At 53.7% G+C, this 20,634-nt stretch overlaps 7 protein-coding genes across 7 annotated transcripts; 2 read left to right on the top strand and 5 right to left on the bottom strand.

The window, feature by feature from the left end:
- Positions 1-2,757: 2,757 nt before the first annotated feature.
- Positions 2,758-4,779, top strand: H257_02052 (hypothetical protein; the record flags this gene model as incomplete). Its single annotated transcript, XM_009825539.1, has 1 exon — positions 2,758-4,779. The coding sequence occupies one exon, from the start codon at positions 2,758-2,760 to the stop codon at positions 4,777-4,779; it is 2,022 nt and encodes a 673-aa protein (XP_009823841.1).
- A 340-nt stretch (positions 4,780-5,119) lies between these two features.
- On the bottom strand, positions 5,120-5,720 carry H257_02053 (hypothetical protein; the record flags this gene model as incomplete). Its single annotated transcript, XM_009825540.1, has 3 exons — positions 5,120-5,219; positions 5,282-5,478; positions 5,604-5,720. The coding sequence occupies 3 exons, from the start codon at positions 5,718-5,720 to the stop codon at positions 5,120-5,122; spliced, it is 414 nt and encodes a 137-aa protein (XP_009823842.1).
- Positions 5,721-6,391: 671 nt separating this feature from the next.
- On the bottom strand, positions 6,392-7,992 carry H257_02054 (hypothetical protein). Its single transcript, XM_009825541.1, has one exon. The coding sequence runs from the start codon at positions 7,950-7,952 to the stop codon at positions 6,558-6,560; it is 1,395 nt and encodes a 464-aa protein (XP_009823843.1). The 5' UTR covers positions 7,953-7,992; the 3' UTR covers positions 6,392-6,557.
- Positions 7,993-8,308: 316 nt separating this feature from the next.
- H257_02055 (hypothetical protein) lies at positions 8,309-8,833 on the bottom strand (the record flags this gene model as incomplete). The annotated part of the gene is made up of 2 exons (XM_009825542.1): positions 8,309-8,622; positions 8,689-8,833. The coding sequence occupies 2 exons, from the start codon at positions 8,831-8,833 to the stop codon at positions 8,309-8,311; spliced, it is 459 nt and encodes a 152-aa protein (XP_009823844.1).
- A 1,288-nt stretch (positions 8,834-10,121) lies between these two features.
- H257_02056 (hypothetical protein) lies at positions 10,122-10,530 on the bottom strand. The gene has a single exon (XM_009825543.1). It carries the CDS (start codon positions 10,510-10,512, stop codon positions 10,192-10,194), a length of 321 nt encoding a protein of 106 aa, XP_009823845.1. The 5' UTR covers positions 10,513-10,530; the 3' UTR covers positions 10,122-10,191.
- A 220-nt stretch (positions 10,531-10,750) lies between these two features.
- Positions 10,751-11,797, top strand: H257_02057 (ribosomal protein L9). The gene is made up of 2 exons (XM_009825544.1): positions 10,751-10,841; positions 10,911-11,797. Exons 1-2 carry the CDS (start codon positions 10,789-10,791, stop codon positions 11,581-11,583), a joined length of 726 nt encoding a protein of 241 aa, XP_009823846.1. The 5' UTR covers positions 10,751-10,788; the 3' UTR covers positions 11,584-11,797.
- A 64-nt stretch (positions 11,798-11,861) lies between these two features.
- Positions 11,862-20,514, bottom strand: H257_02058 (hypothetical protein). The gene is made up of 11 exons (XM_009825545.1): positions 20,153-20,514; positions 19,502-20,083; positions 19,283-19,454; positions 18,857-19,234; positions 18,019-18,807; positions 16,854-17,945; positions 16,039-16,650; positions 13,631-15,899; positions 12,923-13,571; positions 12,672-12,873; positions 11,862-12,602 (listed from the first exon to the last, which is right to left on the bottom strand). Exons 1-11 carry the CDS (start codon positions 20,453-20,455, stop codon positions 12,046-12,048), a joined length of 7,605 nt encoding a protein of 2,534 aa, XP_009823847.1. The 5' UTR covers positions 20,456-20,514; the 3' UTR covers positions 11,862-12,045.
- Between the last annotated feature and the right edge of the window lie 120 nt (positions 20,515-20,634).

A 20,634-nucleotide genomic window follows, 5' to 3' on the forward strand; every position in this document is an offset into this window, starting at 1 on the left:
AAATACCAAGAAGAAGTCGACAACGACGGCGTCGACAAAGTTGAAGGCTCCACCTGGGATCACCGCAACAGTGCAGCATTACTAAAAAATGCCGCAGAAGGCGAACATTTTCTGTCTAATGCGTGGAGCGAAGCCCAGCGCAAATTGTTACAACGAAATCAGTTGGCGTATCCAAACGATTCGGAGGAAAAAACCAAGGATGACCCCAATGTGGACAATCAGCGTATCCAGGCCTAAATTTCTATGTATGGGATTGGAGGGGTTGAAACCTACTCAAGCCGTTTCATACCACCAACGCAACCTACAGCGGGTAAAGCGTTGCATCAAGTACCAAAGCGTTTGGCCTCGGCGCTGGAGACCGGTACTTCTTCGGCTAAACATGCGAAAACGCAGTTGGTCAGCTACGCAACGAATCGTGGAAAGGACAAAGAAACCGTGTTGAATCGTCACGGAAGCGCCGGAAGCAACCCCCCATTGCGAAAACAAAACTGACCGTCAAAGCTGCCAAGATAAAGGAAGCTCGGCAAAAGCAGCGTGCGAAGAAATCTCAAAAGTGGTCAGCTGAAGAGGAACCGCATGTGGAAGACTTCCTGATGGAATTTGTTCCCACTCAGCCTCCGATCATACCCGAAGGCCGTGCAATGAGCCGTGAAGAGATGAAGTTGCTCCTCGCTACATGCACAGCAGCGAGGAGCAACTTCAACACCGATGAAACATATTTCCGGCGTTCAGTTCGCGGTACACTGCCACGATACAGCGAGTGATGGATCTGCACAACCCATTGGCAAGAACGTATGCCACTGCCAAAAAATGTCTGCATCGAGCGGAACGGACAGGAAATCGAGGGTAATCTTCAAATTGTCCTGAAGGATGTTGGTAGGGTACAGGCTCAAACAGACGACTTGCCTACCGTGGCTCAGCTTGCGGTAATCATGGAGGTAGCCGGCTGCGAACTGACAGAAGTTCGTCACGTGGTTCTGCAAAGTCTAAACTCCACAACGTCGACATCAAGTACATCGTGCCTTCAAGCTTCACTGGCGGCAAGCGTTACATGAAGAAATACTACTTCAACGCCATGACTATTGTGTTCAAGTACGGGAAGCCATGTCTCTTCGTGACCATGATCACCTTGGTCAATGATATTCGTACAATTCCCTAATCAATAGTAAAACAGTTCCCCTGTTGCTTTTCTCAGAAAACACTGCAATATGAGGGTTTATATGGTACTTTGTATGCTCAGGCATCTCAGGCAACTCACCTCTTACTAGGGGTTAAGTGCATCTCTGTGGTTAGCGATAGCTAACCACTAGCGCTGCAGTTAACCCCGGAGATTTAGCATCATATGTACGTACTGGGGGTAGGACGGAGTCCCAGCTTACAGCGCTACGGGCGAGAAGGTGTATCCGGATGTGGCATATTACTTGGAATGTCCACTGCCTGGAGGCTTGATCATTCGTCAAGAAGTGTAATGGGTAGTTTATAGATGGAGGGCAGCATGCGACTGTAACTACATAATTCCCGACGAAGGCCAATCGCAACTAGTGCATGGGTCTACGAGTACTCTACCGGTATTCCACATGCCGACTTCAATTTCTCATCGAGATAGATTTGTGGATCACCTTGGTCAATGATATTCGTACAATTCCCTAATCAATAGTAAAACAGTTCCCCTGTTGCTTTTCTCAGAAAACACTGCAATATGAGGGTTTATATGGTACTTTGTATGCTCAGGCATCTCAGGCAACTCACCTCTTACTAGGGGTTAAGTGCATCTCTGTGGTTAGCGATAGCTAACCACTAGCGCTGCAGTTAACCCCGGAGATTTAGCATCATATGTACGTACTGGGGGTAGGACGGAGTCCCAGCTTACAGCGCTACGGGCGAGAAGGTGTATCCGGATGTGGCATATTACTTGGAATGTCCACTGCCTGGAGGCTTGATCATTCGTCAAGAAGTGTAATGGGTAGTTTATAGATGGAGGGCAGCATGCGACTGTAACTACATAATTCCCGACGAAGGCCAATCGCAACTAGTGCATGGGTCTACGAGTACTCTACCGGTATTCCACATGCCGACTTCAATTTCTCATCGAGATAGATTTGTGGATCACCTTGGTCAATGATATTCGTACAATTCCCTAATCAATAGTAAAACAGTTCCCCTGTTGCTTTTCTCAGAAAACACTGCAATATGAGGGTTTATATGGTACTTTGTATGCTCAGGCATCTCAGGCAACTCACCTCTTACTAGGGGTTAAGTGCATCTCTGTGGTTAGCGATAGCTAACCACTAGCGCTGCAGTTAACCCCGGAGATTTAGCATCATATGTACGTACTGGGGGTAGGACGGAGTCCCAGCTTACAGCGCTACGGGCGAGAAGGTGTATCCGGATGTGGCATATTCCCTCATTAAAACTGTATTGCAGGTCAAAACAACAGTGGAACAGTTTTAATGAGGGAAGTATTCATGATATTCCACAATCGCAACTAGTGCATGGGTCTACGAGTACTCTACCGGTATTCCACATGCCGACTTCAATTTCTCATCGAGATAGATTTGTGGATGGCACCTTGGTCAATGATACTAAGTAATATTCGCTATAGGAATCTCTTTGTGGGAATCCGGTTGATTGCGTTGAACGACTTGCAACGCTCTGATCTTCGCTTGAATGGTTGACATTTTACACGACATACAACGCCTGGTCTTCGCTTCAATAGTTGACATTTTTGGCCAACTTCATTTTCCTTTGTGCTCTGAGATGGTCAAAGTCCTCATCTCCCTCAGTGTGTTGGCCGCTGCCGCTACGGCTGGGTCCGTCACAGAACTCCCCGAATCTGTGACCAAGCTCATCGACTACTCCATCAACCCCTGCGACGACTTTTATCAATATGCGTGTGGTGCGTGGCACAATGATGCTGTGATCCCCCCGGACGAACACCAAGTCGATACGTCGTACGCCAAGATCTACAGCGAAAATGAAGCCGTGTTGAAGACGATTTTGTCTGACTACAAGCCTAAGCTTGGTGAATTTTACAACTCTTGTTTGGACACGGCTACGCTATCATCGCTGGGCCTGACTCCGCTGGAGGACTCGTTCAAAGCCATTCGGTCGGCCAACACCACGTTGGACCTCCTCATCGTGGCTGGTAAATTGGCCAAGAACGACATCCCTGCGTTCGTGGACATCAACTCCAGCTTAGACGACAACGATGTGACCAAGCACGCCCTCTTCGGTTACCGAGCCCCCCTGTCGCTGGATCGAGAGTACTACACCAACCCTTCAAATTGGAAGGCCGTCGAAGCCGACTACAAGGTGTACATTGCGTCGGTGTTACAGCTAGCTGGCTACACTGCTGAGAAAGCGGCGGCTGCCGTGCCAGTGATCATCCGTTTCGAGCAAAGTCTGGCCGGTGTCTCCCTCAGCGAGCTCGAGGAGATGGAGCCCGTTGAGTCTCCCTATACTGCATTGACGTTCTACCAACTGGACCAGAAGTACCCACTGCTGATCGGCTCGTGGCTCAAGGCCAACGGCTTCAACGTACGCGACCAGTGCGGTGGGTCAAACGACTGGGTGGGGTTTTACTACTTGACCTACTTTGACAAGGCCGAAGTGTTGTTGAAGAACACGACGCTGGACAACCTCCGCACCATCGTGGAATACAAGCTCATCCATGCCTCGTCGAACCACTTGACTCCTGAATTCCGCACGGCCAACTGGAACTTCTTCGGCAAGAAGATCGATCGCAAAAGGGAGGAACCTTCTCGTGAAAAGTTCTGCCTGACTCAGACGAGCTCCAAATCCACCCTCGGGTATCTCTTGGGCCAGTACTTCTTAGACGCGATGTGGTCGGCTGATACGGCCAAGACGGCCAACGACCTGGTGAAGGCCTTGAGGTCGTCCTTCTCCACTGGCATTGCCACCGCCGACTGGTTGGACAACTCGACCCGCGCCAACGCACAAACGAAGCTGTCCAAGCTTGTACACTTGTTGGGTGGCCCGGAGAAGCCGCAGCTGTACCCCACGCTGACGTTGGACTCGAAGTCGTATCTGAACAACCGGTGGAAGGTGTCTCAAGTGAACATCGACACCAATTTGAAGCTGAACGGTCAACCTGTGGACAGGCGCAGGTTCAACATGGCCCCCCATGAGGTGAACGCGTACTACAACAGATACGTAAACCAAATTGCGTTCCCGGTCGGCGTTTTGCAAAAACCGTTCTTTGACGGCCAGTTTGACGCCGCCCAGAACTTTGGTGCCATCGGGATGGTAATCGGACACGAAATTACCCACGGGTTCGACCACTTGGGCCGCAATAACGATGGCGACGGCAACGTGAACCCATGGTGGTCGAACACCACCAGCACTGCGTTCAAGACGAAAGCCCAGTGCATTATCGACCAATACTCCAACATTGTCGTCAAGAGCGAAGTGAATGGCACTGTATTGGGCAACATCAGCGGCAAGATCTCTTTGGGCGAAACCATTGCGGACAACGGGGGGCTCAAGACCAGTTTCCGCGCGTACCACGAGTACTTGAAGGAGTTCCCGTCGCAGTACACGGAAGAAGCAGGCGACAAGTTGTTCTACTTGTCGTACGCCCAATCCGCGTGCTCCAAGAACACGGATGCCTACCTCCTCAGATCTTTGAAGCAGACGCACCCGCGCGGTCGGTACCGCGTGACAGGGGCGTTGCAAAACAACGCTGAGTTTGCCCGTGTGTTCCAGTGCCCCACCGACTCGTACTTGAACCCGTCCAAGAAGTGCTTGTTGTGGGAATAGGGTTGATCGATACGGAAATAAATACTACAAAGTTTATATACTCCGGAGTATACCGGTAGGTAAAGTACAGTAGCTGCTGCGACAAATATATCCGACAACCACCTGATTGGTTAAATGTTGAAGCTCATTGGCGGATGTCTCGTCCATTTCAATTCAACGACCTAGAAAAGTATCTCGGTTTTTTCGAATGTATCGACGTACGGAGTCCTGGTTGCTGCATGGGGTCTACAGTACTGTCTGTACAAGACGTACTAGTGCACTGCATAACGTGGAGGAATTGTAATTGCCTTGGTTAACGTTACTTTGCTTTGCGCAACACAAGCCATTCATCCAGCTGCGACTACATAAATGCCCAAATGGACTTGTACACGTTTAGGCGAAACATGAACTCGAACACCCCCACATCAATCTCGTGCATGTACTTGTCTTCCAGAGTGCCTCTGGCGCCATCGCATGCAAGGGACGCCGTAAGCAAGGTCCATCCAATCACGACGTTCCATACATGTTGCGAGTATTGGCCTGTGCTTTCAATTCCGAGGGGGGCGCTTGGGGGGGAAGGGAGGCTTCGCTGGACGTTTGAGAGGCCGTGCCCGCGAAGAAGAGGGAGACACCAGCAGATAGGACGAACACGGGCATGTACTTTTCGACGGTGTATCGCTTTCCAAGGCACACGCCGAGAACCATGACCGGGATGCCTTGCTAGATTTCACGAGCACCCTTGTTATGTACGACACGAATTGCAACGCACACACTGAGGTCGCACCAGACTAAAACCCCAAAAGTGAGATGAACAAGTACAGGTTTCTCGGCATTTTCGATCGAACGCGTTTGTGCATCACTCGCTTGACACCCCATGCGAATACGGCGCAAACGACGGACGTACTGAGCTTGAGGGACGTTTCGCCAATAACGGAGGCACCGACAAGGCTTTCGAGTAGCATACCGTCTAGGGTGCACCATGTCAGGACGCCAAAAAGCACAACAACAGGAGTGGGGTTCGGGGGGAAGGAGGAGGACTCAATGTTTCAGGGGTGTGGGAACCGCCTTAGCCTCGCATTTGGCCATTGTTAGGTTAAAAGTCAAGAGTACAATGATAATGCAGTGTATAGCAGTATGAGCTGGTGGCAGTTTCGAGCAGAACTGCTCGACAGGTTAATCGGAAACTCAAGGAAGTGTAGACAGGGCCTTGAAGCGGCCACACCCACAAGCTATTGTAGTCTTGGGGAAGCCACTGTATAATCCAACTTCTGCTTCGAAGATGGAAGGAGCAAACACGTGTCACACTGCTCGTGTCCGGGAGTATTTCTAGCATGTGGACAAGTGCGACTTTTTACAATAATTGAACTATTCTCAAATGTCTATCATTTCGTTTTTGAAATACGAAGTCGCTGCCGACAAACACCGCGATGTTGTAACTCGCAAAAACTGGCTCGTAGATATTGAGACAAGGTCGTATGACCTGGGACACCATTGTGTGCACGATCCTCAAACGAACATTAGCGTATTCAACGCTATGTCTCCATGATAGTGGGTTCATCGAAGACTTAGCTAGATTTAGCTTGCCCCCGCCGGGGGCTAGCACGTACGGAACAACATTTGAGTTAAAGTACAGTATATATTATATTGACCCATGTAATTACGAAGGGCCAAGTCTGATGATGGAATTGTTTTGACTGTAAAAAACTACCATTTCAGCCAAACCAGCGCTTCTTGATATTCGAGTGCCAGTGTACCCTTGTGAATGTCAGGTTGTTTAATGTTTTGTCTTTGAATTACAGTTACACTGCCGTGGTAGAGCTGCACGATCGAGTCGCGGTGGCAGACGCTTGATCCCATCGCACCAGGGCTTGCATGGCCTTGACATTACCCACTCCTCCATTCATATTGACCCCATCGTCGCATTCCAATGTCGTTTCGCAGGGACGGCTTTCCGTGTTGGATGGCGGCATGAGCAGCACCATCTCGACCTCGTCTTGGCCCGCAGCGTCATGCCCTTCTGGGCGACCAGCACGGCGACAAGAGACATACTTCGCCCATGCGCCAACATCGAACCGAACCCAGTTCAATCCAATGGCGCCAAACACCACTGCGAGCCCCACCAACTGAATTCCACTCAAAACGTGGTGGAATAACACGACGGACAACGCCACACTGAGCACTTTGCGCACGGTGCCAACGATCGCTGTGGTAAGCGCACCGAATTTGTTGATGCTGAAGAACAGGAAGGCTTGACCAATGGCCCCACTGAGACTCAGCGCGAGCAGCGGCATAATGGATACCGTCACCGTCGACATGACGTCGGGCAGCTCCCCCGACGCGACCACGCCCACAGCCGCCCACAGCGCCTTGTACCCGCTGAGCTGAAACATCAGGTCGAATGTTCCCACTGCATAATCGTGCATGTACTTGTCTTCGAGCGCCCCCGTCGCGCCGTCGCAAAGTAGAGACACCACCAAGAGCGCCATGCCAATGGCGAGGTCGGTGGGGTCGGCGTCCACGGGGCGAGGAGGCTGGATGTCTTGTGCGGTCGATGCGGAATGGAGGGTGGCGGCTGGACTGTGGTGGGCCGAACCAACGAGAAACACAGCCACCCCCAAGGACAGGAATACCACGGACACGTACTTTTTAACTGCGTACCGTTTGCCGAGTACAACCCCCAGCAACATGACAGGGATGGACTTGCACGACTTGCCCAAGATTCGTGTGATGAACGACACATACCTAAGGGCAAGGACCGAAGCCAAGGTGGATGTGTAGCTCAACACAGACAGGAAAATGTAGTGTTTGGCTGGCAGAGTGGACTTTGGTTCTTGGGAGACCTTCTTGAGTCCGATGGCCACGACGGCGTACAGGAACGCTGTGATCATCGTAAGAGATTGCTCGCCAATCGCATGAACGTTTGTCAGGCTTTCCAACGCCATGCCGTTGATTGTGAACGATGCCATGATGCCAGTGAACACGAATAGCATGAGCGACAGCTGGGACGCTGGTTTGGATGGCGGCGACAGTTGCAGTGAACACTCGGACATGGTCGATGTCTCAGCCTGGCGACAGCACGAATCCCCAGCTAATGGAACTGAACGATCGTGCTTGCCAGTACATAGCACGATTGCACTCGTGGCACGTTCAAGATCCGGTGGCATCGTCATGAGCTGCCCGTCGTGACATCCCATGGTCGACACGGTGAGCTAGCTGTGGAAATGTGGATGCATATGACGAAAGGACACAAAAGTGTCAGTTTTTAACCGTTTCAGAAGATACGCTCCTGCACATTACATTGGCTGATGGACGACCAATCGTGTGTCGGTTATCCCTTGAGTCATCCCTTTGTGGATTTTCATTGGTGCCGGGAGTAACCGATGCCCCTTGGGAACGAAACCGATGTCGCCCAAATTCAAGCTCTATTGTAACGAGCACGCCTTTGTACCGGTTTAAGCAAGCCATCTGACTAAGGGTATGTACTGTATAGTACATATTTGCATACCAGTATTGAGAGTATCGTGAAATGTGAGGTCGACAATTGACCATTTCAGTAGCTAACGGAGGGCGAAGTGGTGAATGAACTACTCTCACTTCGGGTGGATATTGGGGCAATGGCGGCAACCAGTCCCGCCACTTGCATTCCGCCGAATTCGTGGTAAAACACGGCCACTGACACGTCAATACTCACGACCTTTTGAACAGATTCAATCATCCCTGACGTGAGGAAGCCAGACTTGTTGATGGTAAACAAAGGAACGCTTAACCTGGCTTCAATGGCACTCAGAGCCACAAGGGTCCCAAATACGCTTGAGCTGATAGAAGGATCGCGCTGAATTCGCCGGTTGCCGCGACAGCAAAACGCTACCACAGTGCCTTGTACAAGTTCAGTCGGAACATAAGATCGTAAGCCCAACGGCAAACTCGTACGTGTAGTTGTCTTCAAAGGCTCCATCGCAAGCCAGCGATCCCCCATAAATGCCATATCAAACGTTTGTTTGTCGCTGGTGCTGATTTGAACATGCACGGGAGACGAAGGTTTGTGGTCGGACGTTCCGACAAAGAAGAAAGCCATGCCCACGGATAGAAGCGCTACTGACTTGTACTATTAAAATCTATTTTACTTTTGTGTACCACGTATCGCGTCCCAAACCGATAGGCCCCGAACACCATAATGGGGACGGATTTGCAGGACTTGGCCACACCTCGAGTGAAAAGGAACATGTAGCGCATTAACCATACGGACGTGACGACAGACACTAACCCCCAATAGGACAGCAATTCAAAATGCTTCGTCGGTTGAGTGTAAGCGAGGTTTTGCCAATGGTGTGGGCACTTGTAATGGCTTCGAGGGCCATGCCATTGATTGTGAACGAGGTCAGCGTTCCAGATATGCAGACGGCAAGAAGGGCGGGGCGCGAGCATACAAGCGTTGTGGTGCCAACCATCATCGTTGGACTTGGGGCTTCGACGGGAACGAGACCCCCGCGGGTTTGTATGGTGTCGGCATATACGCATGGGTAGCCATAGAAAGGCGATGTTGGAGATCAACTGTCTTCAAATCATCCTGTTTTCGTCGGTACTTTCAACGTGGCAAATTGGCATGGCTCGCAATCGGCTATGTACCCCCCTATGTACCTCCCATCATGGGCTTTAGACCTGACTCCGTAGTTTGATTATACAGAGACGCGCAATCGCTTTCCCCGAAACTATGGCGTCGTTAAACGACCACCTTTATGGTCCCGTGGCAGCTGACATTGTGCGTTGATGTGCACTGGCCGACAAGGTGTCAGATTATCGCATTCATCGACGAGGTTGAAGCTAATGCTATTAAAAAAATTGGCATATCAATTCATTTCGATACTGTGCAACTTGGCTCCACGGTGTTAGTCGTACATGTTGCGTATGACTTGGGGTCGGGTCGAGGTGTGACGTGGACACCCCCATGCTCCAACGACAAGGTAATGTGGGGTATTTGGACGGTCTATCCCTGGGAACGCCATCTTTCAGGCATCCTCGTGGGTATGGCTAAGCAGGGGTTGTACGTACAGCACTGGCAGTGTTCTGCAACAACTGGGGTTAAAGTCCAAAACCTATGGGACTGCAAGCTATGCAATTGCACCTATGGACTACAGTATTAAACCATCTTCACGAAATAGACCGCATCATGTGACTTCTGGCCACTTTCGTCACTAACGACGTTTTTCAATGAGTAGCCCACGCATTGCTACCAACCAACCCTTGCCTTGACCACATTGTAAGCTACGTCAACTGTCGAATTGAACTTGTTTGCTTGTTGGAGCACGCCTGAAGAATGTATCGGCGCGTCTAACTTGAGCGCAGACGTCACACAAGTCGTTAGGTGTCTGACATGCTGCAAGGTTTGAGTAGAATTGTGTATTATCATGCAACAAGGACAGCGAATCGATGGCTCTACTTCTTGGGGAGTTCTTCCTCAAACGCGAGACTGCATGTTGTCCACGTGGCCCCAACACCGGCGCCTGCGCCAAATCCTGTGAGGGCAGCGCGGCCAGCACTGGTGCGGGCCAGAACGAGGGAGGTCACGCCACCGGCCACGAGGCCTGCCGAGAAGTTCACCACGAAGCTTTCGACACACTTGTCCCATTTCTCCGAGATGCGGTATTCCGACGGCGTTGTGGAGTCCTTTTCAACGACAATCGCAGGCACTTGCGCCGCAACATCCTTCTTGACGTTGGCGGCAGGGGCAGTGGTAGGGGCGGAAGTGTCAGTCATCGCACCGGCAGGCGATATTCGGAAATGTGTTGACGTCGGCGGTGTGTTTTTTGTACCAGGGATTGGCCAAAAGAATCCACCAATCCAGTTGTTTCAAAATCGTTTAGTAAGGAATATTGTCCAATTACACACGTTTTTAACTAGTACACGAATGGGATTGGTTGAAATAACAACGGCGTCGGATTGGTTGATTTTGTCCAATGAAACGCAGTTGTCGCCCTCATTTCAAAGCACTGGTGTTTGTGTCACCTCCATTTTCGACGTCAATCCCAGGCCATGTTCGCGAGATCCATCAAGTCCTCGGTGCCGCGTGCTGTCCGAAACTTTGCGTAGGTGCTCCCTTCTATGTACATCACATGCATGGCGACGCTGATCGTCGTGTTATCTTCATTACCCAGGCATCGCGTGGACGTCGTGCTTAAAGAAGACGTGCCCAAGCTCGGGTTCCGTGGCGACGTCGTGGCCGTGAAGGCCGGGTACGCGCGTAACTTTCTCTACCCTGAGAAGAAGGCAGTATATGCGACAAAGCTCAACTTGGCTGCGTACAAGGTGGAGAAGACGTCGACCCTTGAGGAGGGCATCGACGCCGAACAAGAACGCATCCGCGAACAAATCGTCAAGCGGCTGTCGACGGTGACGCTCAAATTCAAACGTCACTGCACGACCCCCAAGCCCAACACCAAGTCCCCCGTCACTGCGCAGAACATTGTGGACAAACTCGAGTCCCAGCTTGGAATCAAAGTCGGGATCGCCCGCGTCATCTTGCCCGACCCTATCAAACTCGTTGGCAACCACAACGTCAAGATCCGTGTGGACGACTTCGTGGACGTGGAATTCGAAGCCGCCCAACAAGCCGCGGTCGCCGTGGAAGGTCAAGTCGCGGCGGCACCCATCAACCCCGACGCCCCCGTGAACGTGTCGTCCCAGACGGTGCTGCAGCAGTTTGCCACCGATCGCTACAAATCCAACTCCACCCAGGCGGAGGCCAAGGTGGCGGCCGTGGTTGTGCCCGAAGTTGATTCTAGCAAGCGACGACTGGCGACACTTAAAGTGCTTGTGGAACGTCGTTAATGACACCCCTTCCGTTGTACATTCTTAGCCGACCTTAGCCTCACGCAAAATGATTTGTCCCCATTGTTGTTAGCTGGCTACGTAGCTACACTACCTAACGTTAGTTGAAACCCAGTAGGTTGATTGACGATCGGTACCAAACCACAAGCCACATCAACAATATATTTCTCGGTGTCTTTTACTACTCGGAGTAATGATTTACAGTTAATTCTACCATACTATAATTAATAATACTGTAGTACAGTACTGTATGTACTATTAATTGTACCAGTATGCACTTGCAGAAAAAGTTCCTGTCCATTAGGGTTAATATCGGAAATAACATTGATAGTGTAGCCGGTGGTAGTGTGGCTGTGCTGCCTTTCATTTCAGCAGTACAGTCAGTACTAACGTTAGTATTGATATCATGATAATCATAACATCCCATCATCTCCACTAGTCGCTAGTAACCTAGCTACAATATTAGACCAAATGCGGTAGGCCGTACACGATCGGGTTGAATCGCACGCGCCCTTTGAGCGTGGTGCCGTTGTGCGGGGGTTTCGTGGCCATCACCCACACGTCCCCTGTGCGCTTGAGCGCTTTGGCCACTGGCACGCCCTTGGCCAGCTGGCCAAACAAGGTGGTGACCACGCGGTGGTTGGCCAGAAATGACGTGTTCCACTGGTTGGTCACGACGCAGTTGGCCCCGCAGAGCGACCACAGCACGGCGCTCTCCCAGCCATCCTCCAGGCTCAGTACGCGCTTGGGCTTGTGCGTGTCGAGCTTGCTCTGGCGGCGGTAGCTCGCGTAGTTCTCCATGCGACTCATGCTCACCACGAGATTGCACTTGGACGCGCTCAAACCCGCCACGTGCGACGGGGCAAAATGGGCCAGCGACCGGTTGGGGCCGTAAAAAAGGAGCCCCCCACCGCGGCGCCCAGTGAGCCCTGCCTGCCACTCGCCGGCGCTGGGCACGTACTTCTTGCCACTGAGGCCCTTGATACTGGGGGCATTGGATTTGAGAGCGGCTAACGTTGCTACGATCGTTGCAGTAGAGTGGGTGCAAAGTCGTTTGATGGGTAGAAGTGGGGTGGTGAAGGTACTACCATAAATAGAGTGGGGGTTGTCGGGACTGTCGGCGCCAGTGTCGTTCTGAGGATCGGCTATGTAGTACAGGTCGTCTTTCTTGTACGGGATAGCTTTGAGGTTCTGCAACCGGATGGACAACATGTGCACGGACAGGTCCCGTGCGTCCAACACGTCGACGAGGAGCGCTTCAAAGGGAATGCACTCCAAAGCTGGGTCGACCTACAAACTCTTAAGCATTGTTGTATCATGGTTAGATATGACAGCTTACAACAAACACGACGGTGGCGTCATCGCTCGTCGCTTTCGCCGCCTTGAGAGCCCCGTGGAAGCAGTCGAGGAACGGCCCGAGCAGCTGCTTGGCTTCGTCGACCAGCTGTTGAAACTGATCTTCCAAGGCATCTTCCGTCGGCATGTCTTCTTTGGAGGCCGGGGTGGGGTTGCCAAACTCAAACCAATCGTGTTCGCCTGTCATAGCGTCACTGATCTGCAACAGACCCTTGACGGTGGACGCACGCCACGCCTTGAGCTTGGCCGTGAGTTCTCGAAGCGCCACTCGACGTGGCGAATGCAATTCCAGACGCGCCAACAGCGGCAACCCACAAGTATTGGTGGTCGAGGTGCTGGTTGGGGACGCTAGCACGGCCCCGTAGAGGTAGCTCCCATCGGACGACAATTGCAGCGAAAAGAGGGTCATATGTGGCGGAACGTGGCTGAGGGTGGCATCGATGGACGACGTGACCGCAAGCCGCCGCCACGCCTCCGACTCATGCTCCAAGTACAGCGACGCCAGTTGGGCTGGCACAGACGTGGGTGGCAGCATATGGGTGCGCTGGACGAACAACGCCGTACGATTCGTCGGGGCGCTGGCTTCGAGCAACAGCCCTTCTGCCACCGCGCTCATGCGGCAGCTTTGATACCTACGAGTAGCGAGTAGGGTTGTTAACCTCCAAATCTTACAACATAGTATCATGTGTACCAAAGAAGGTGTTTGACGGCAATGGCGGGGTCGATACATCCAAAACATTGCATCAACTCATAAGTGCATTCTTGAATTGCCGGGCGATCTTTCTGCTTGAGGGCAATGTCCAGTGCCGATTGAATCAAACGAGTGCAATCGTCCAGGGCCTGGCTCAACCCTGTTGTTGTGGCTGGAACCCCTGCGGTGGATGGTGGAGGGGGAGTCGAGCACGCAATGCCTTGCTTGCGTAGCCCCTCGGTCGAGTACGTCCACACAGCATCGTTGTGCTGTAGTTGGAGCCGAAGACAGCGCCCGACGCTGGCAATGTACAGTGGCGACGGTGCCAATTGAGTCAACGTCACGGCCGCGTTAAAGTACAACAGCGCCTTATCAAGCGGCGGTAGCCGCATCTCGTCGGCAGTTTTCGCATGCTGCGGTGCGGTTTGTTCCAGCCACAGCTCGATCAAGTTCTTCTTCGCGTCGCATTCGACTTGGTACACGACCATGAGTTGCTCGTGGCCTAGCAAGTGCTGCTGCAACTCGAGCCGGCCCAACTGCGCTTTGACTTGAGCTAATATCGTGGCCAGCGCCACCGGATTCACCGCACTTGCATCCGCGTCCATGCGTGGATTGTCTGTGGCAGCCCACACATGCTCGAGAAAGCCATGCGCGACCAGCAGCACCTTCCTTGCTTGGTCGAGTATGTCCCCGTCCGATTCCGACTTGGAACCCCCGTCGCGCAAAGTGGACGTCAACACGTCGGCGTACCGTGACGCCACTGCGACCATGGCAAACGTGCCCCCCAGTTGGATCAACATCGACACTACGTCGGAGTACACCCGACCGGCTTCGGCCCACGTCCCGGTCCAGTCGCCCCCCGTCGCCAAGAGCATCCGGCTTTCGTGGACGAGGAGGTCGGCGTACGCCGCCTGCAACGCCGCCAGCCCCTCCACAAGGTCAATGTCCATAGAAACCGGCGGGGGGAGGTCGAGCTGGAGCTGGGTCGACGTGCGCGGCAGCTGCTTGGGCAAGTGGCTCACAACGTGAATCGCGTGCTGCAATGCCGCCTTGGCGACTTTGACCTGGCCTTGATCACGCAACAAAGTCGCGTACAGCGTCACATACTTTGCATACAACTGGATGCTCAATCCGTCCGTCGCCGCCGCGAGCTGCAAGTGGTGCAGCGCAGCGGTGCGCTCGCCCTCGATCCACAGCAGTTTACCTCGACATACATCCACACACGCCAGCGTTGTCGTGTCCCCCTCCGCTGCGCATTGGCGGCTGGCGACGTCTAGCAGTTGCTTGACTTGCAAGTGATAGCCGCAGTCCAGAAACAGGTCGGCGATCTCTGTGCACACGTGCAACACGTTGTATTTGGACGACACGATGGGGCGGTGTCGCAGACTCGCGACGGGTGTCGGCGATGGCTGCGTCGTGGCGATTTTCTCTGAGCTGCTGGACGGGGGGGAGTGGTTGGCGCCGTGCAAGGCGTCGATCGCACGTTTCAGACACTCTTGACTTTGACTGGTATATCCTAACACGCATAGCACTTTGGCAAGTTGCAAGTCCACTAGGAGGGGCAGGAGGGGCAAGTCGTCACCGAGGGCGGCTAAGGACGACGTGGTGGTGGTTGCTGTGCCGATGACCACCGCTTTGGCAAGCCACAAGCACGGCAGCACATGGGGATGTTGGTGAAAGTCGAGCGCCAGTTGCGTCAGTTTAGACAAGTAATGGATGGTCAGCGTTGGCTGGGTCACGTTGCCAGGGTGCAGCATCAGCAGCGACGTTTTGGCGAGGGTTGTGTGGCCACACAACATCGGAACGTGGGGTTGAAGATCGAACGCTGCCCATTCGGCGGTCGAAGGGGGAACGACGAGCCCCGGGGTGACAGACGTGGACGCCATGTTGAGTGCTTTCCACTCGTCAAAGTCGTCGTACACTTGTGCCTTGTCGTGATCATCTGCGCTGCTCTCATGCTCTGCATTTTGCTGCTGGTAGGCTTCGAACAGCTCGCGATACTGCAAATTCACGTGCTCGTTGGCCAGCGCGTCCCACATACTGGCGACGTGGGCCAGCGCCACAAGAACGTACTCGAGCCGCTCTCGAAAGGACCGCGACGCCAGCGCCAGCATCACGTAGACACGCAACAGGAGGTCTAGATGCCACCACTCCATGGGCGGCACGACGTCGCCGTCCTTTCGCTTTTTCGCCCCGCCGCCCTTCTTGGCGACGCCCTTCATGCCACCTTGATCTCGATGGACCACTGGCAACAACGTGTGAATCGCTCCTACAAGCAATCATCCCCCGCTTAGCCCCTCGAATCACCCCCTTAGCAATCATAACCCCCCGCCCACACAATAATAGTAGATGGGGGGATTCATAATGAACCCCAATTTTGTGATGGATGAAGAGTGTATGGATTGTACCATGCAGCTGGTCGTGGACGTCTTGCAGGGGGAACTGGTTGGTGTAGAACCACTCGGCAATTTCCACGAGAAACTGCGCCTGCTCCACTTTGCCCGTCAAGTCCTTGACCGCTCTGTACAGCGCCTTGTACTGCGCCCCGGGGTCCGTCGTCGACGCCGCAATGCGCTTACTCACCCGGGCTTGCAGCAACACATCGTTTTCTTTCATCTTGGCAAACCCGTCCGCAACGCTCTTGCCCAATTTGGACATGAAGATTACCCTGTAGCGCCACAGCGGCCGTTGGGCGGACGAAGGAATTACGACAAAGGCGGCTTCGACTGTCGACAGACCCGCCTCCCACGCCTGCAACTCCTCGTAGGTGTCGAGCAGGGCGCAGACAAAATCCACTCGGAAAGAGTACTGCGTCGAGTCGACGGCCGTGAGGTGGTCCAGCATCGTATGCATGTCGAGCGTCAACTTGCGACGGAACGATGGGTTGGGCGACCCGTTGACGTCTAATATACCCAGCATGCCGTTCCACATGATCCGAGCGGCAGTTTGCACCAGCGATGGGGTGCCCGCGTGTACGGCAAACTCGGCGCCCAACAACAAATGTTTAATCGCAAACAGTGCTACATGAGTCGATTAGCATTCGAAAGTATGCGTCATTAGTAGACTGTATGCAGGTCTATAATCATTCTATCTCTAGCCATGAAGAACCCGTCCGTAGTACATATTAATGACCACACGTGGGCAGTCATGTCGTGGATTCTACAGCATTTTTGGTAGTGGGGGGCGTTCCACTTCGACAACTATAAGAGTTGTTTAGCCTTACCGAGCTCATGCTTGACATCTTTTTCTTGGGCTTCCGTGTCGGTCGCGAGCTGGAGAATCGCCTGCGCCCACACGACCTGGGCGAGCGCGTACCATCGCCAGATAGCTTTGGTCAAGAACGCGGGGGGGATGTCGCTGGCCTGGAGCGGCGCCACGGCTTGCTCGCAGAACTTTTGGGCGTCGGTCATTTTGTGTAGGGCCAACGCTGCTTTGGCCAGGCGCACCCATATTTCCGCGTGAAACTCGCGCTTTTGCTGCTCCGATTCTAGCACTGGTTCCACGACCGCATTGCGTCCAAACATGTCGGTGGCAAAGGGCAGCCACAACTGCATGGCTTTTTGAAAATACGTGGCCGCCTTGTCGAGCAGTGTCTTTTCGTCGTCGCCAGTTGAACGCGATGACGTGGCAGCCGCTCCACTTTCGGTGGCGACCGATGTCGCATGCAGCGCGTCCACTTGCACTTCGAGCGCTTTGATGCACGACACGACCTTCATGGGCGTCGAGTCCCCCACCACGGCGTCCTTCACCCCGCGCTCCAACTGCACCCTTGTTTTGATCTCGATCAATGCTTTCCGGTGCAAAATGGGGAGCTGGTCGCTTCGTTTCAAGACTGCATCCACGACAGTATCCATGCGGTTTGCATCTCCCCGATGAATCATGGTCAAGCCTTGGGCGATGCAGCTGACAAGCGGCAATTGCTGTTGCTGGTCATTGGGGTGATTGACTGACTGCTCTGGAGCCACAAGCGCTTGAAACACTGTGTCGAACGCGGCGGCGACATCAGGCATCACCACGTCGAGTTGGTGGTGGTCGTTGCGAAAGAGATGGCAGTGGTAGTTCCATAAATACGTGGCAGCGTTGTGCACAACCCACGCCGCTTTGGTGTCCAACCCCCGCTGTAAACCCAGCATTATCTCGGCCACCACTTGCGTTTTGCACGTGGCGATGGTCGCGAGGGGCTCTAACTCAGTAGATGTGCCGTCACACACAATACTAGTGCCCAACCTCAAATCGCTCGTCAACACGGACGGATCCTTCTCGTACGCCTTGATTTCATCCACGTATGTTTCCGCCAACACAAAGTGTAGCTCCCCTATTCATCCCCAAATGACATTTGGAACGATAGGTCGATTAATCGGTTGATTCACATTTGAAGGGTACTCTACCTTGGAGAATCGACTGGGATTGGTCCATTCCAAACGGATACTTGAGCGCCCTCGCAGCGGCCTTTCGAGTCATCGCCGCGTTTTTTAGTTCCCACGCTAACTTGGCCATGTCGTGCCACAACGCAAAGCGTTCCAGCACAACCGACGGTGTATGTTCTACGGGAACATTAGCCTCGAGCAGCGCAATCGCTTTGTGCAACAAAGTGGCCTTGAGGGCCTTGTCGTGGGCTTCCTTGGACTGCTCCACGAGGATCAGCGCTTGGTCTTCAATGGCATCTGGTTCGCCGTACAAGTTGGATTTGAGGTCCAGCACGCGTTTGAGGGGCATCAGGTGTTTGTCCAACAGTCGTGAAACTTCTTCTGGGGATGGTGACGAGGACGAAGAAGAAGGGGGAGCGTGGGAGGCCTTGCCTTTGACATGCACGTCGGGCAACGACGAGGTTTTCCCGACTCCGGGGGCGGTCCCGTCGTGTAGTCCGATTTTGCTTGGCTGTTCCGTTGGTGTCCCCCCGTAGTCCAATTGCAGCGCTTTATTCACGTGGACGCTGGCTTTGGCCAAGTAGTCGCACTCCATTTCGCACTTGGCGGATTCGAAGTGCATTTGGGCGCGAAGGGCGACCAGGGGGCTTTCCAGTTCCTCCAGCAGGGTCGTCGCAGACTGAAACAACCGATGCACGTGCTTTCGAAGGTGCGATTCGACCAACGGAAGCGCAACGTTCCACGCAAAAAGACAAATGTCCTGAATCAAATGGGGCTGACCCACGCGCTTTGCCGCGGCCAACGAGCGTTCTACAGAAACGATGTTTACAACACTTGTCTATGAGTATCTTTGGCGTACCCAACACTTTGACACACTCGACATGGCGCGCGAGGCGGTGCGCTTCGCGCTGTCTTGTGTCCAAATGCACAACTTTGGCCTGGCCTCCTGTCGTTGTCGTCGGTGTTGGAGCTGGATGGGGGGGCGCTGCCGGGACAGGGGCGCCTTTTTGACCGGCAACAATGGGGGGGTTCGCTGGGGTAGTGGGGATCGGAGAAGGAGCTGGCTTGTTCGGCTCGAGCGCGAGATAACAACGCAGCAGGTCGGCCATGATGCGAGCGGAGGCGTTGAGTCGTTTGCTGCTGCCGACAAGGCGCTCGCAGGTTTTACCAATGTCAGAGTGATGGCATTGAACTGCGACGATGCCCAATTCGACGATGGTTTCCCACTCGAGGGATCCTACTGACCGTCGGATATTTATAAAACAAGATGAATACGTTTGTTTACCATCGTCGGGAATGTCATGTCCTACGGCGTCTAGCTTGACCCCCGTCGTGGCCGCAAAGAGGTCGACGAGGGCGGCGCGGACGCTTTCGGGGGGCGTAAGTTCGGACTTGATCGACTGCAAGTTAAACAGCATCACATGGCGCTTGGAGACCATGTTCTTTTTCGCTGCCGCCTAGCATTATCGTTCACTTAAGCATCCAGAATGAAGAACGGTCGTACCAGCGCTTTGGCACATTCGGCGTCTTTGTGCCGCCCAAAATGCACTTGCAACAGGGACGCTTCCTCGAACAACGAAGTTGCGGTCGCCAACGCTGCCGCTGTGCCCGTCGCAATGGCAGGCGCATTGGTGACAGCGGTCGCAGCTGCCTGGTCGGAAGGGGGCTTGGCCGCGGCCACGAGGGCAAGCGCGTGATCGACGGCGTCATTGATGACTTTAGCCGCTTTCCCGAGCTGGTTGTCGTCCTCATAGCTCGTGGCAAGGGTGATCTCGTACCGCACGATCCACGCCTTGTCAGCTTCGTTGATGGCCTTGAGACCGTCCAGCATGGTCTGCATCGACTCGATGACGTGGCGCGCGCTGCCGGGTCGGAGCAAAGGTCTAGCCACGTGCCAATACGTGACGGTGGCGTTGTACACGAGAAAGTCGTAGTGCGGTCGGCTGGCGGGTTCGAGCGCGAGCTTGACGGCGACGAGGATCCAGTGAATCGCGTGCTGGACCTGGCTTACACAGGCGTGGCCTTGGAGGGCCCGGGCGTGCTGCGCAAGGCATTTGGCCCGCACAAACAGCGCGCGACAGTAAAACTAGCATTATTGTCCCGTACGAGGATGAGGACGGGCGGATGGAAGGGGTAGGTGGATCGACGTACATACCTGGTCCCGGGGGGACGATAGGGTCAAGTACCACGCGACGCAAGCTTCGGCGGTGGCAAAGTCTAGCTCTTTCTCGGCCACCTCGGCCACACAGGGCAGGAGCTCCGTGAGCCGGAGCTGGTCTTCATCGAACGACCCGGATTGTGTCCATCCGCGCAGCTTGTCGAGCAGATCTTTGGCATGCGGTGTCGACGAATGTTTCAGGCTCAACTTGATCGCGTCCGCCGTGGGCAACGTCGCCTTGAGCGTGAGATCGTGGCGGATGTCCTCAAGGTTTCGCCGGAGTTCCAAGTCCAGATCCATCGCAACGACAACGAGCGACAAAGAAGTATATGCTTGCTTTTTTTCGAAGTTAAGAACAACAACAGGCAGTCCTAGTTGGTGAAATCGCGAAACTGTTAACGTTATGGTGCTTATGGTGCTTAACGTTATGGCATGCGGAACGGCGAAACCGATACTACTTTGCATGGGCACTTTGCATG

The sequence above is a fragment of the Aphanomyces astaci genome (genome assembly GCF_000520075.1).
Source record: "Aphanomyces astaci strain APO3 unplaced genomic scaffold supercont1.3, whole genome shotgun sequence".
NCBI lineage: Eukaryota > Oomycota > Saprolegniomycetes > Saprolegniales > Verrucalvaceae > Aphanomyces > Aphanomyces astaci.

Excerpts from the sequence above, each read along its gene's own strand:
- H257_02058 (XM_009825545.1), bottom strand. The coding sequence starts at position 20,455 with ATGGATCTGGACTTGGAACTCCGGCGAAACCTTGAGGACATCCGCCAC. Across the intron at positions 13,572-13,630 it reads GCCGTCAAACACCTTCTTTG|GTATCAAAGCTGCCGCATGA; the intron begins GTACACATGATA and ends CGCTACTCGTAG. Across the intron at positions 12,874-12,922 it reads ACGCCACCGTCGTGTTTGTT|GTCGACCCAGCTTTGGAGTG; the intron begins GTAAGCTGTCAT and ends AAGAGTTTGTAG.
- H257_02057 (XM_009825544.1), top strand. The coding sequence starts at position 10,789 with ATGTTCGCGAGATCCATCAAGTCCTCGGTGCCGCGTGCTGTCCGAAAC. Across the intron at positions 10,842-10,910 it reads CGTGCTGTCCGAAACTTTGC|GCATCGCGTGGACGTCGTGC; the intron begins GTAGGTGCTCCC and ends TTCATTACCCAG.
- H257_02054 (XM_009825541.1), bottom strand. The coding sequence starts at position 7,952 with ATGGGATGTCACGACGGGCAGCTCATGACGATGCCACCGGATCTTGAA.
- H257_02056 (XM_009825543.1), bottom strand. The coding sequence starts at position 10,512 with ATGACTGACACTTCCGCCCCTACCACTGCCCCTGCCGCCAACGTCAAG.